This window comes from Uranotaenia lowii, chromosome 2 (genome assembly GCF_029784155.1).
Source record: "Uranotaenia lowii strain MFRU-FL chromosome 2, ASM2978415v1, whole genome shotgun sequence".
Classification (NCBI taxonomy): Eukaryota; Metazoa; Arthropoda; class Insecta; order Diptera; family Culicidae; genus Uranotaenia; species Uranotaenia lowii.
Window position 1 is genome coordinate 201,980,892 of NC_073692.1, and position 13,840 is coordinate 201,994,731.

The 13,840-nt window shown below is 37.7% G+C and overlaps 1 protein-coding gene across 5 annotated transcripts in view; it reads right to left on the reverse strand.

The window, feature by feature from the left end:
* The window catches only part of LOC129747929 (uncharacterized), an 80,002-nt gene that overhangs the window by 25,234 nt on the left and 40,928 nt on the right, over nucleotides 1–13,840 (reverse strand). The window contains exons 1-9 of one of the 5 annotated variants that reach the window (XR_008737606.1): nucleotides 12,749–13,230; nucleotides 10,696–12,515; nucleotides 9,064–9,798; nucleotides 5,117–5,161; nucleotides 4,665–5,052; nucleotides 3,683–4,600; nucleotides 3,394–3,559; nucleotides 2,797–3,331; nucleotides 2,324–2,733 (exon numbers count right to left, since the gene is read on the reverse strand). Coding sequence is in view for 2 of the 5 variants with exons in the window: in XM_055742358.1 (XP_055598333.1) it covers nucleotides 9,064–9,573 (510 nt within the window). In the remaining 3 variants the exon portion in view is untranslated. Of the gene's footprint in view, nucleotides 1–2,323; nucleotides 2,734–2,796; nucleotides 3,332–3,393; nucleotides 3,560–3,682; nucleotides 4,601–4,664; nucleotides 5,053–5,116; nucleotides 5,588–9,063; nucleotides 9,799–10,695; nucleotides 12,516–12,748; nucleotides 13,231–13,840 lie in introns of those variants that run through there. The other 4 variants (XR_008737604.1, XR_008737605.1, XM_055742358.1 and 1 more) reach the window with 4 other exon arrangements.

Here is a 13,840-nt window from a genome sequence, read left to right on the forward strand (position 1 = left end):
AATTCTCGCCTTCAATTTACCTACTTAGGAAGCGATGAATCGAAAAGCCGTAATGTAGAGCCCTCGTTTGTACATTGTTGTCTGAATACGATGCATAAACAAAATAATCTTACAAATTAGTAAATTTTTGACGAGCCCGTTTTCAATTGGAATATTTTCTTTAAAAATGGTTTAAAAATATCATTGTCATTTTTATTTGAATTTATTATAAACTCGCATCTTTACTCTTAAATTGATAAGAAAGATATTTATTGTGTTTGTTCTTGCGTAAAAGTTATTTCCCAAAACTCATCCGGGATCGAATCAATTGAAACATTTCTTTTTTTCTTTTTAGGTGTTTCAGGTGTTTTAGTTGTTTTGCTGTCATCGAGAGAGCTTTTGGCAGCTCGGCTACGACGTTTCTTACGTTTGTTTACATCCTGTTTCTTTTGATCGTTTTCTGGCTCAATCTGAGTTTTATTGTCGTCTATTTTTTCAAAAGACGGCTTGGCTTCAGTTACTGACTTTTTCAAATAACCACGTAGAGTGTTCATGTTGTACATACACCTGAAAATAAAATTAATCTCTTGAAAAAGTTTGTTTACGAAAAAGGAATTGAATTGAACAACGCTTTAAACAAGGATGCCGTAAAATATTTGTTAAAGAAAATCGGAGAACATTGCAACATACTTTATGAACAGAGCTGCGAATGGTTAGTGTCAGACAACCAATATCAGTCGGCTTTGATACTGCCCGAATAGAAAAATATTGTGAAAAAATCATGAATTTCATTGTCACAATACCATGGATTTCATGGTTGACACTATGAACATCATCGTACATGAAACCATGAAAGTACTGGTAAATTTACCGTTTTCGACATTGAAATTCATGGTTCTGACCAAATTTACCATAAAAAAGGGGGTTGTTAAGCAACTTAACCATGAAAAAATGAACTTTTTTCCATACATCTGAAAAAACAAAACTATAAAGTTGAAGGTTATTATAACTTCCAGTTTTTCTAATAGGAACTGTGAATAACATTGTTTTCGAATGAATTTTCATTGTTTCTAGGAAGATGAAAGTCAATGTAATAATGTATTCTAGATCATGAAATGCAAATCCGGTTTTCATTTTTATTTTTATTTAAAAAAAAGTCAGTTTTGTTCATTTTTGTTAGTTATTTATTACTTTAAATATTTCACTTTAATTTATCACTGTCGTAAAATATTTAAATATAATAAAGTATATTTCCGGGCCGCTGATAGATTGAACCTAAACTGGGACGCAGATTTTATTTCGTTGACCTGGGCGGTTTGGGGCATTAAACTCGTATCGGACCTTTCGATGGCATCTTTCCGATCTGTCCAACCTTGTGGAAGGCCGTGGGTTTGACGTTGTTGAGAATCAAATGAAATTGACTGAAAATTATCAGTCTTATTTATTGATGATAATATCAATTATTAAAATTAAACACAACATTCGTTAAAACAACTTGGTTTCCCGCGTTTTTGAAAATTGCAAAAAATCTTCTTTACTAAGGATTTTTTGAAATAGATGTTCAAAGAATTCGATCATATTTCAGATTCTGATTGCTTTTTTAGTCATAATCATACCCAAAAATTACAGCCAAGATCTTGGCAGTGCCGTAGGGTAAAGCTGGGATGTCCAAGAGGAAAGTCCAAAATGATCTTTTATAATAAAACTTTTTAAACCTCAAAGGGGTCACCCAATCCTAAATTAGCCTTAGAAGGTGTTCTGGCAATTATGAAAAACGAAAAAAAAACCTAAGAGGCCAGGTGTCTCGAAGTCAGCCACTTTGATCCTAGCGCCTCAATGATTTGAACATAGTTCATAAGAAACAACTGGGAAGTCTTAATCAGAAATCGAATCAGGACCTCAAACCCATTTATCTTAACTTAATAACTCAACTAAAATCGAAAGAATTGAATCGAATTGTTGCATAATAAAAAGTTAATTTACGTACCTTATACGCACCAACAATCGTTAAGGCACCAACAATCGACTTTCCACGCACTGACACTTTTCTTTTTAAATCTATTTCACCGTTTTTTACAGGAATAGAATGTAGACAACTTTCAGCGCCAATTCGAAATGAAATAAATGGAGGCTGCCAGCCTGAAAAAGGGATGTATAGAATTGCTGTCAGTCGACCTGCCAGTCAGTTAACACAACACCTACACGCTCGAAATTCTTTAACCAATTATCGTTAAAAAGTAACCATTTTCACACCTTTCCACGTGAAGTGATTTTTTGACTTCTTCCATAGAAGTCATTTTTTGACTTCTCTTGAGAAGTGGAAATATGGTTACTTTTTAACCGTAAGAAATTATTGTGGAGAAGTTGAAAAACGGTTAATTTTGATCCATATCGCAGAATGGAAGAAAAGAGGTAATTTTTTTCTTTAAAATACTTGAATTGGGATGTTTTCTACTGGAAAAAGAAAAAAAGATGCGGGTTTAAGAGCAGCTTATTTATTTTTCTTCAAACTGCCGGCTCAACATTACCAGGTCCTCGCGAACCTTTTACTGGCGTTGCTTCCACGAAGATCAGGCATATTTACAGCCTGGGATGCCAATCATTAAAAACTTAAGGCTGGTAGCAAGTGCTTGTTCGGGATTCATTGACAAAAATGCCTGTATGTTACGAGCTACCTCCTACAGGACCTTATGAATGTGTTCATTCATAATGTGGTCGAAGAAGGTCAGATTAACGATGGCGTCAGAGAGATACCTGTTGAAGAAAAAGGTTGAAAATGATTAAAACATCTACTGTAACGCAAGCAAAATTCCAAACCTGTGCTTAAGCTCGTTAATATTGGACATGTTGGCTGCAATCTGCTGAATCAGTGACAGCAGCACCCGTTGTCCTAGAGCACATGGATTAAACACCTAGTTGTAATCGGCGTGCTTTATTGTGAACTCCACTATTTTAAATCGTTGGACTGAAGAGCTATAACGAATGCATCGTTTATGCGCTCCGTGGCTAGCAGTTGCCGGATATGTGTTCGGGATGATCCAAAATAGCGGGCGCTGGGGTTTTTGCTTACGACCGCACCGCTGACAATACTGAGTCCTCTAGAGAAGAGGCTTGGGCCTCCAAAGCCTTCTCGATTGCCGCCCTTACGTTTTCCCAAATCATTTTAAGCTAATTGCCTTGGAAATCTTCAAAATCATTGCTTAGATCTTTACGCAAGGCTGCAACATTGGCGGGTTGGAATAGATCATTGACAGTTAAGTTCTGCCGCAGCTTATTGAACGGTTCTTTTAGTGCGGTTTCAACTCTTCGTTCACTTTTCTGCATGATATAAACGTTTCCGTTTTGTCGAGGTCTGCAAGATGAAAATATAACAGTAAGAATCATGTATTTCAAAAGGATTACTTTGAACATTACATTCTTTTAACCATGCCGAAAATTCTTTATTGAGCTGCCAAAACAGTTCTTGTGAGTATCGCTCATAATTCGGTAAAATGATGTTTCGTAACGCTTCATGGAATGATGTTTCCATTGCTTTTCGAACACTCTTATAGATAGAATTACCGATAGCATCAATAGTTACCTAAAAATAAAAATAAAACAAATGACTCAATGTTCATACAATTTGCAATATTTTCACACCTTCAACAGAAATTGAAGACCAAAGCGGTGATTTCAATTGAAAAAAGAAAACAATAATACTCACCTGATTACGCATAGTTTTTTGTACACCCTCTACACCTACACTATGGAATTTTTGCAGCAACTGTTGTTCGATCGACATCGTAAATTGAAGTATTATTTTGCAAGTCTTCTCCAGATGAGTATTCAGGCTAGTCCCTATTCGGTTGACAAGCTGGTGCGTCAATCTCGGTTCTGAAATGTTTGCTGTACATAGTTTCGATTTTCTCACTATGAATATTGAACAAAGTGCGCTTCTCCGAACTGGTCTGCTCGATGACGTTGGATTCGATTTCCCGTAGAGTAGCATTGAGTAACTTCGAATTATCTGTTTTTTTTTGTGTAGATCAGACACCTGCGAACGCAGTTCAGTTATTTTTGTCGAGTAATTCTACTACGTCTAACCGCCGATTCATTTTTTGAGCTAGTTCGTCCATCTGTTTGTTCGATTGTACAGCAGCAATGCTGGGAAGCATGGAAGGCTGTGGAAGATCTTTCAACGGAGGAAGCGGCACTCCGGGAACCTTCGGCCATTCAATGGTTTTACTGCTAAGAGATTCAGTAATTGCAAGAGATTTTTCGGAGATGGAGTTGCCTTTTACGTTTATAGGATTTATATCAGGCAACTTTCGTTCGGTTTATTCTGGTTGATCCCTTCGGGACTTAATATCTTCTTTGTCATCGTCATCGTCGTCTATGTTTTTGAAATTTTACCGTGTTTCCTCGTCTTCGTCGTCGATGATTTCGTTTTCCAGATCATTCAACTCGTCATCATCACCAACAATCCCATCGGTATCATCCAAAAGGATATTGTCGGAATCATAGTGCTCATTAAGACAGTCGTTTTCCTTGAGTGATAAAATTTCCTGAACTTCACGCGATGGACTGGAGCCACCGCTAGCTAACATTTCTGAAGAAGGCATAGGCGGAACAGGTGGCGTCACTAAGAAGGGAAGTAACATTTCAAGTTTAGTAAACGGTAGTGTTAAATAACTCAATATGCTTACCCAATAAAATTTTGTTGTTGTTCGACTGACTTGCGAACTTTAGCTTGTTCCTGTTCTTCTAACATTGTGCTGTTGACGATGTTGACGACAATCCCAGCTTGGCTAACACGTGCATCATCCCTTCTTAGCGATATACTTGCCCCGGTGCCGGAACCCAGAATCAGCCGACCATGACTGACCAGAATTTTTTTTCCGATTCACGGACAGCGGCTTACAGGCAGTTTTGTTCGATTCCCGCTTGATGTGGACCATTTGCTGTGCCATGCCCATGATGCTAATTTCTTCCGACCAGAGCTTTTCGGAGTGGCTTATTTCTCATTTTCGACTGATTTTCACCGGCGGATATAGCCAAAATTTACCAAAAACTTGGCAAAATAATTTTGACAGGCTGTAAAAAAAAATCCAATAGTTATATAAATGAAATATTGAAAACTGAATACAAGAAAATTTACCAATACAAGTTTTCTGCTTCTAGTACTGAATGTACCGGGAGTTTCCTGAGACAGCGATATCGACAGCAATTCCAGCAGAAACGACGAACGAACAGATTTACTATACTACTATTAAACATTTCATTCGTGCGAAAAAAATCAAAATTTAAAAAAAAACGCGTTGGGTTTGCTCTAAGGTTAACTCCAAAATGGCGAAGAAAAGTTTCAACCATTTTGTGGTTAATACACGAGAACTACCAAAATGGTTAAAATTTCGCGAAGAAAAAATTTTGGTTTAATGTTTTGCTGTCATCCAGAAAGCTATAGGCAGCTCGACTACGACGTTTCTTACGTTTGTTTACATCCTATTTCTTTTGATCGATTTCTAGCCCAGTCTGAGTTTTATTGTCGTCTATTTTTTCAAAAGACGGCTTGGCTTCAGTTACTGACTTTTTCAAATAACCACGTAGAGTGTTCATGTTGTACATACACCTGAAAATAAAATTAATCTCTTGAAAAAGTTTTTTAACGAAAAAAGAAATTGAATTGAACAACGCTTTAAACAAGGATGCCGTAAAATATTTGTTAAAGAAAAACGGAGAACATTACAACATACTTTACGAACAGAGCTGCGAATGGTTAGTGTCAGACAACCAATATCAGTCGACATTGATACTGCTTTGCATGTCTGTCATGTGATACTGATTTTTGATCAGCGACGTAAGCTAACAATGTCATGACCAAGTTGAACGAATATCATTTTTCTTGCTATAAATTTTGCTTCTTACGGTCATGGATTACATTTTGACAGGCCCCTGCAATGATATAGAATCCGTGTGAGGCACATCTCTCAGATTTAAGCTTTTTTTTTCTCAAATTGGAGCTTTCATATCCTATGCTCTCAAGGCAAAAAAAGCTTAAATCTAAGGGAAAAAAAAATTAAGAAACGAGATTCACTAACACTTAGCAAATAGACGTTGGTCACACGATTCATAGAAAAATCCTATATCATTGCAACCGAATAATTTTTACAACTGTTGCTCAACGAATAACGTAAAACCCATCCTAACACAACCAGAAAACAAAATAGAAAGATAACGGTGTGTGTTATGCGAGTGGAGAACAACAATATCATGAAAAATTTACATTCCTTCCTGACTACTTTCGATGAAATTGACTACAAGACGTTGTTGAGGATCAAATGAAATTGACTGAAAGTTACCAATCTGATCTGATATGATAATGATGATAATATCAATTATTTAAATTGAACACAAAATTGGTTAAAACAGCTTGGTTTCCCGCGTTTTTGAAATTGCAAAAATTATCCTTTACTAAGGATTCTTTAAAATAGATGTTCAAAGAATTCGACCATATTTCAAATTCTGATTGCTTTTTAAGTCATATTCATAATCAAAAATTACAGCCAAGATCTCGGCAGTGCCGTAGGGTAAAGCTGGGATGACCAAGAGGAAAGTCCAAAATGATCGGCACTATTTTTTTGGGAAGAATGACAGCTTGCTATTGAATTCCTTGAAAAACAAAAAGTTGGTGCTTTATATTTAAAAAAAATTTCGATCGTATTTAAAAAGTAGGTACACGACCTAATCAAAAAACCCAAAAAGGTATGATGTCGGAGAGATGCAAGTAACATTGTCGGAATCAAAAGGAAACAAGTTATTTTTCCATAAATAAGTTAGCTTTTTAAGCAAAAGTAAAACTACAACTTTGATTTTTGTTTTAGAATAAAACTTTTTAAAAAAAACCTAAAACGCCAGGTGTCTCGAAGTCAGACACTCCAGACAGTCCATGTTTTGAGATCATACCGAAGGCAACCTTCTTTCGACCCCTGTTACTCCTGATGAGCCTAAATTTGAGATTTGGCACCATACACACACCCGACGATTCTACCGAATAATGCCCTAGAGCTTGACGGAATTCTAACACCATCTTAACGCCGCCTTCAGTACGGTTATTGAACAAAGCCTTGAATCTCAAATTTTTGCGATACAATATATTTCAGGACCATTATTTTGTTATAATTTTCCATACACCCTAATGACATTTTCTTAACCCAAATTAAAATTGAGGTGCTTGGAATCAGAGGGGTGCAAGTGCTTAAATGGTAGTTTCGAGAAAACGCGCTTCGAAGTTGTGAAGGTGCTCGATTTTTCATGTACTTTCGAATTCGAGCAGTTTTAATTCAACCAAAAAAGGTTTCCAGAAAAATATAAAAAATCTCAATTTTGCACCAAATACACATTCAAACATGAAGAATCATTAGTCATACCTACTTAACTCGAATTTGATTATTTTGGCACATGCACCCCTCTGATCCCGAGGGCCTCAATTGTTAAAGGTGATTAACAAATATTAATAACTAGCTGATTTTACCCGGCCTTGCTCGGGTTCACAAAAAATATAAATCAAAATGAATCGATTGACTTTTCGAAGTTTTGGAAGTTTTAAATTCAGTTCGTTTTGACAGTCTTTTTAAATATTTTTATTGAGAATATTCACTGTTTATCGTTTTCGTATTATCGAAAAATTTATAGTTTTAAGATTTTGATTAATGGAAATTCAAAATAAATCCTGGTATGCTAATTCATCTTTTCATGAAAAACATTTTTTACAACCATAATTTCTTAGGAAGATTTAATAGTTTTGCCTAATAGTTTTATCTTTAAATGATTAAACTTTTTTTTTTATCTTTTCCATCCCCTATCTAATGAAAATATCTGTTGAAGATTATCTTACTTTTCAATATGGATGATCTCCTTGTGAAATGGTATATTTAATATTCATTTACTTTGAAATTTCTTAAAAAAGAACTTTGTTGAAGCATGTTGAAATATCACTTAGCATGTTTTCAATTGCATGTGTGAATTTTTTTGCTTTTCAATTTCGCACTGTTTTATTATTAGTTTACCTTAAATGTTGAAAGTTCTTCTAATAGCTTTTTGTAGTTATCGAAAACAAATCATCACGAAAACACAATTTTTTTATTATGAAAAAGGTTTTTTTTTTGAGTTCTGTTTTTTTTTTTCATGGGCACAAACATCCCATTAATGGATGGTAGAATCGACCACGTTGGTCATCAATGATAACTCAAAAGTTAGAAATTGGTCAGTGAAATCGAATTGTATAAAACTCAAAACCTCTAATTTTATTATTTAATCGATTTTCTAATCCCCTATTAAAATCCCAATTGAAGCGTTAAAATCGCAGCCTTGAGCTTATAACTGTGAATCTAAAAATTTTTTCTTTCTCTATGAGGAATTCAAAAAATATAAAAATGGTTGACCCTCAAAGCCCCCCAGCGGCGGTAAAGAGCACTTTGAAAGCCACTACTATTCTAGTCAATATATTCCTAACAGGCTAGTTGTATTTTTCTATCAAAATGTAGGCTTATAATTGTATCCAAATATCTTGTACCGGTAGCACGTGCTTTGAACAGTAGAAGGTACAAAACACCCGCCAAAATTTTCACTTCCAAATTTTTAATGCTCAGCAAGCTTTGCTATCCAGTACATGTGAGCTATGGATGGTCGTTGTTTCTAATACCCGGCCCATGGTGATGGTGAAAATAATCCCGCTAAAGGAAACGAAAATCGGTTCGCAAAATGGGTGCCATGACTTTTGGTTCGTGGGTTTAAAACCGTTGTTGTATGGACGACCTCCTTCAAAAGGGGTCATCCGAAAATTTAAAAACATTTTTCATCATTCCTGGTCGTAATGAGCAACCATGCCAAATTTTAGCTCTCTAGCTCTTTAGGTGGCTGAGTCTATTGAAGACAAACATACAAACGAACAAACGGAAATTACTTTTTATATAGAAGATAATGACCCTCATGAAATTGTCGGAAATGTGTACGGGGAGGAAACTGCACTTATATAAAATATGGTCACAACAGAAACAATCTTAATTCTGGCTTTCGTATTCAGTGGATCAATTTAGAAGTACTTACGATTTGGTCATCATCAGACACAGGCAACACGTAGCGATTCAAGACAGCTGAAACCCTTGCCGTCTGTCTTAACCTTTCAGTGAGATTGAACAGCTTGTCGATGACGTGTTCGATGACAGGCTTATCCGCAATTGGGAAGCATCTGGTAATATAGCCGAATCGCAACATCGGCATGCATTGACCATGATACCGGTTTTTAACCAAGCAGTTTTCTAGCTTACGCGATTGTTTGACGGATGGATTGGCTTTATTCCGCTCGGCCTGGCAATACTCGATGCTGATTGGTAGGCCCTGGTTGAAGAACTGAACCGTCGTGATGACCGCACCAGGAACATTCCGGAAGCACTGATATTCGTCCTCGGTCAAGATAACGTAGCTTTTTTTCACCCCCAGTAGATATATTATGAGGTCTTCACCGTCTTCACACAACTTGATGTCTTTTCGCGACACTTCGACACCGACGCGGAACGATTTAAGCCGGAAATCCAGCAGTCCAATATCGACAGACATTACGTAATCCACGCACACTTTTTTTCAACTCAATCGACGGAAACGCACAAACTTTAATTTTTTCCACCTCCAATCACGCCAAGAACTGTCAAAACTCCCGTTCTGTGCGGATACGATAGAAGCTCGTCGCTAATTGGTCGTCGATGCTTGTACAACTGAGCAGGGCTGTGCGATGTTTTTTCGAGAGGGATGTCTCGAATTAATGTAAATGACCCAGTTTGATCCCTATTGAAAATATAAATAAAAAAAAATTGGTGCATTTAAATAGCTGTGGGAAGCCGACGCTGAAAAGGAAATGTAGGTAGAAAGTTCAGAGGAAAATAAAAGTATAGAGAAGGCAACTTAGAATAGTTAGCGCTATTGAGTCGCAAGTTAGACCATCCTGCACTGAATTGAATTCACTTCGGTTGAATATTAACAGAATGCAGTACTGTTATCAAACAAAGCCTCGAATCTCAAGTTTTCCGGGATACAATATAATTCAGGACCATTATTTTGTTATAATTTTCCATACACCCTAATGACATTTTCTTGACCCGAATTACAATTGATGCGCTTGGGATCAGAGGGGTGCAAGTGTTTAAATAATAGTTTCGAGAAAACGCGTTTCAAAGTTGTGAAGGTGCTCGATTTTTCATGTATTTTTCGAATTCGAGCAATTTTAATTCAACCAAAAAAGTTTCCAAAAAAATATAAAAATCTTAATTTTGCACCAAATATACATTTAAACATGACGAATCGTTACGGCGTGTTCGTAAATTGATATTTTCTATCGAAGTGATTTTTTCTATCGATGCTGACGTTCGTAAATTAAACAAACTGTATGCAAAAGCATTGGAAGGTGATTTGACATCTACCAAAAACATCGATGCATCATCCAAACAAATCAGTTTATGAACGTTTATACTTCTCTCAAAATTTATTATTTTGGCACTTGAACCCCTCTGGTCCTGAGGGCCTTAATTGTTAAAGGGTAATTAACAAATATTAATAATAATGACCCTTATGAAATTGTCGGCAATGTATACGGGGAGGAAACTGCACAAATTTAAAATATGGTCACAACACAAACAATCTTAATTTTGGCTTTTGAATTTAGTGGATCAATTTGGAAGAACTTACGATTTGGTCATCATCGGACACAGGCAACACGTCACAATTCAAGACAGCTGACAATCTTGCCGTCCGTCTTAAACTTTCAGTGAGATTGAACAGCTTGTCGATGACGTGTTCGATGACAGGCTTATCCTCAATTGGGAAGCATCTGGTAATATAGCCGAATCGCAACATTGGCATGCATTGACCATGATACGGGTTTTTAACCAAGCAGTTTTCTAGCTTACGCGATTGTTTGACGGAAGGATTGGCTTTATTCCGCTCGGCCTGGCAATACTCGATGCTGATTGGTATCAGGCCCTGGTTGAAAAACTGAACCGTCGTGATGACCGCACCAGGAACATTCCGGAAGCACTGATATTCGTACTCGGCCAAGATAACGTAGCTTTTTTTCACCCCCAGTATCTAGATATATTATGAGGTCTTCACCGTCTTCACACAACTTGATGTCTTTTCGCGACACTTCGACACCCCGACGGAACGATTTAAGCCGGAAATCCAGCAGTCCAATATCGACCGACATTACGTAATCCACGCACACTTTTTTCAACTCAAGCGACGGAAACGCACAAACTTTAATTTTTTCCACCTCCAATCACCCCAACAACTGTCAAAACTCCCGTTCTGTGCCGGTACGATAGAAGCTCGTCGCTAATTGGTCGTCGATGCTGTACAACTGAGCACGGCTGTGCGATGTTTTTTCGAGAGGGATGTCTCGAATTAATGTAAATGACCCAGTTTGATACCAATTAAAAATATATATAAAAAAATTGTGGCATTTAAATAGCTGTGGGAAGCCGACGCTGAAAAGGAAATGTAGGTAGAAAGTTCAAGGTGATGATCGCCAGCTTAAGTTTCAGCAATGTTTGCTAGCTGGGGGAAACAGTCGCTTCAGGCGATGTTCATTTTAATCATAAGATAATTGAAGCTCATTTTGAAAAAGTAGAATCGGTAAATGCCGCATGAAGTCAATTTTTATGAAGCCGCACACGAGAGTAGAAGAAACTTTGGCTCATCTTCTTATCCAGGATTAGTTCTATGGTTTTCAACCTAATACACTATAGCGCCGTTCCATTTGAATACTTTACTTGGTAATTCCCTTGATACCTTTTCGCATACTTTTCGGCAGGTCTTCTTGTTCGACTGAATGGTGTTTGATGTTCAACGGTCGTTTCGGATCATGTTCAGTTCATCGAAAACAGCAGTTGAAAACCTGATTTCTGGCTGCCTGAGTCGACAGTAGTTTTAGTTACATTAGAACAGAGTGACAATTTTCATTTGTACTCGAGTGCTCGGTCGATGGGGTGCCTCCCACTAACTAAGGCGAATGGCAACACATCGTTCTTAGGAGACTCACAGCTAGACTACGGTACTCCAAGTAGCCTATCAATCCACAATTGTTGCGTTCCGGTTGGATAAAGGAACCATTTCCCAATGTAAATTTCGACCCGGTTTTGATTTTCGGCAGTTCCGGTCGACCACCTAGCACACGAACTTCAGCGTTCAGATGTGTCAGAGGCAGCAGTTTCGTCGGACAAAGGCAGCAGGATTAATTGGATGGCAGTCAGCTACAGCAGGGCTGATTCACTAACCAGTAGCTTGAAACACGTCTACCAGATGGAAGCAAGTAAGTTTCTCCAGAACTGATGAATTTAGCTCGACAACAAACAGTTTCTGACACCAGTAGTTTCCGCTATCCATGGCAGCGTCAACAAAATATGAATTCCGTGCCTTTTCACCTTTTCGCATAAGTCCCATTACGAGGTAGATCACATTGGCCGAGTTGTGGCCAAGGCTTAATCTAATTAGCGTATGGGCATCGGTATCTGAAAACGACAAGAATGTAGGTATAAGAAAAAATCGCCAAAAAGTAATGAAACCAGAAGCTTGGAATTTCAATCTCCTTGGCTCTTAAGACACTTTTGCCACAATATATAGAGAAGTTTTTATAAACTACTCACAGTTGTCAACGGAAATCGCGGCCATGGCCTGGGCCAGGACGCATGAGTGCTCCGAAATATGAGGCAGGTGGGAAGCGCTAAATTTGTTGTTCACTTACCGCTTGATTGTTGCGGTCGAGGCCTGTAGCAGCTGCTCCTCGTTCGAGGTGGCCGAATGGCTGAGAGCCTCCACTTTGGAATCAACTTGTGTAGCATTTTGAAGCTGACCTCCCGGGAACCATTACCCGAGTTTGCCAGGATCGCTGGAGGTTTGGGTTGTGACTGTGGCCTCGGGATCGGGTGTACTGGTTTGTTTTGTTTTCTGGCTCGGCTGCTGGTGTTGTGCGAATCGACCTAGTAGTTTCCTCTTGAGGATGCTTGTCAGGAAACGCTTTCTCAGAGCCGAATGCGACGCGGATGGATTGTATTTTGCCGCTGGAGGGATTTATTGAGGCAATATCCTGTGTGCCGGGCTCTTGCTTCGTGATGGTTCACGGTTCTCCTTTGGGGGATACAATGAGAGATGGCTCCTACCTCCGATCTGTGTTCTCATGCTCTCTTTTCCGAAACAGAATAGTCCATCCAGATAACTGAACTTGTTTTGTTTTGATTCTTGAGCACATTTAAGAATACTTGATAAAATATGAGTTATAGAATACCCAATTTTGAAGTTTGTACACGATAAGAAAATATCAATCGTTTTGTGATTATTCATTAGCCAGGAAAAAGTTGTATTACTTATTTTTTATATAACGTGTGCTCAAACTCGAGAAAGTTTATATTATTAGTATAATTGTAAATCATCAACTTATCTTTGAGAGTTCTTTCTTTACACGGAAAAAAAATTGCATTGGGTTTTCAAATACAGGATCATGATAATTTTACTATGTCCACGATCTAGTATTTTAAACTACGATTTAGTATTTTCTACCAGAAATCTGGGCTAAAGTACAACGACATAGTATTTTTACTATGTGAACTTTGACAGCTCATAGTAATTTCCTCATGTCTAAATTACCATGCGCATGATATTTAGATATTGCACTATTCGTGTTCTTGCAATGACTATGCGCATGGTCATCATCTTTCGCGCGTGAAGTCCAGATTGATCGACGACAGCCGGGCATGGCCTTAACGAGCCTTTAAACCGATACGCACCCGCAGCCGGACAACATGGTCGGAAAATGTATGTTTTCAGGTAAGTGAGATTG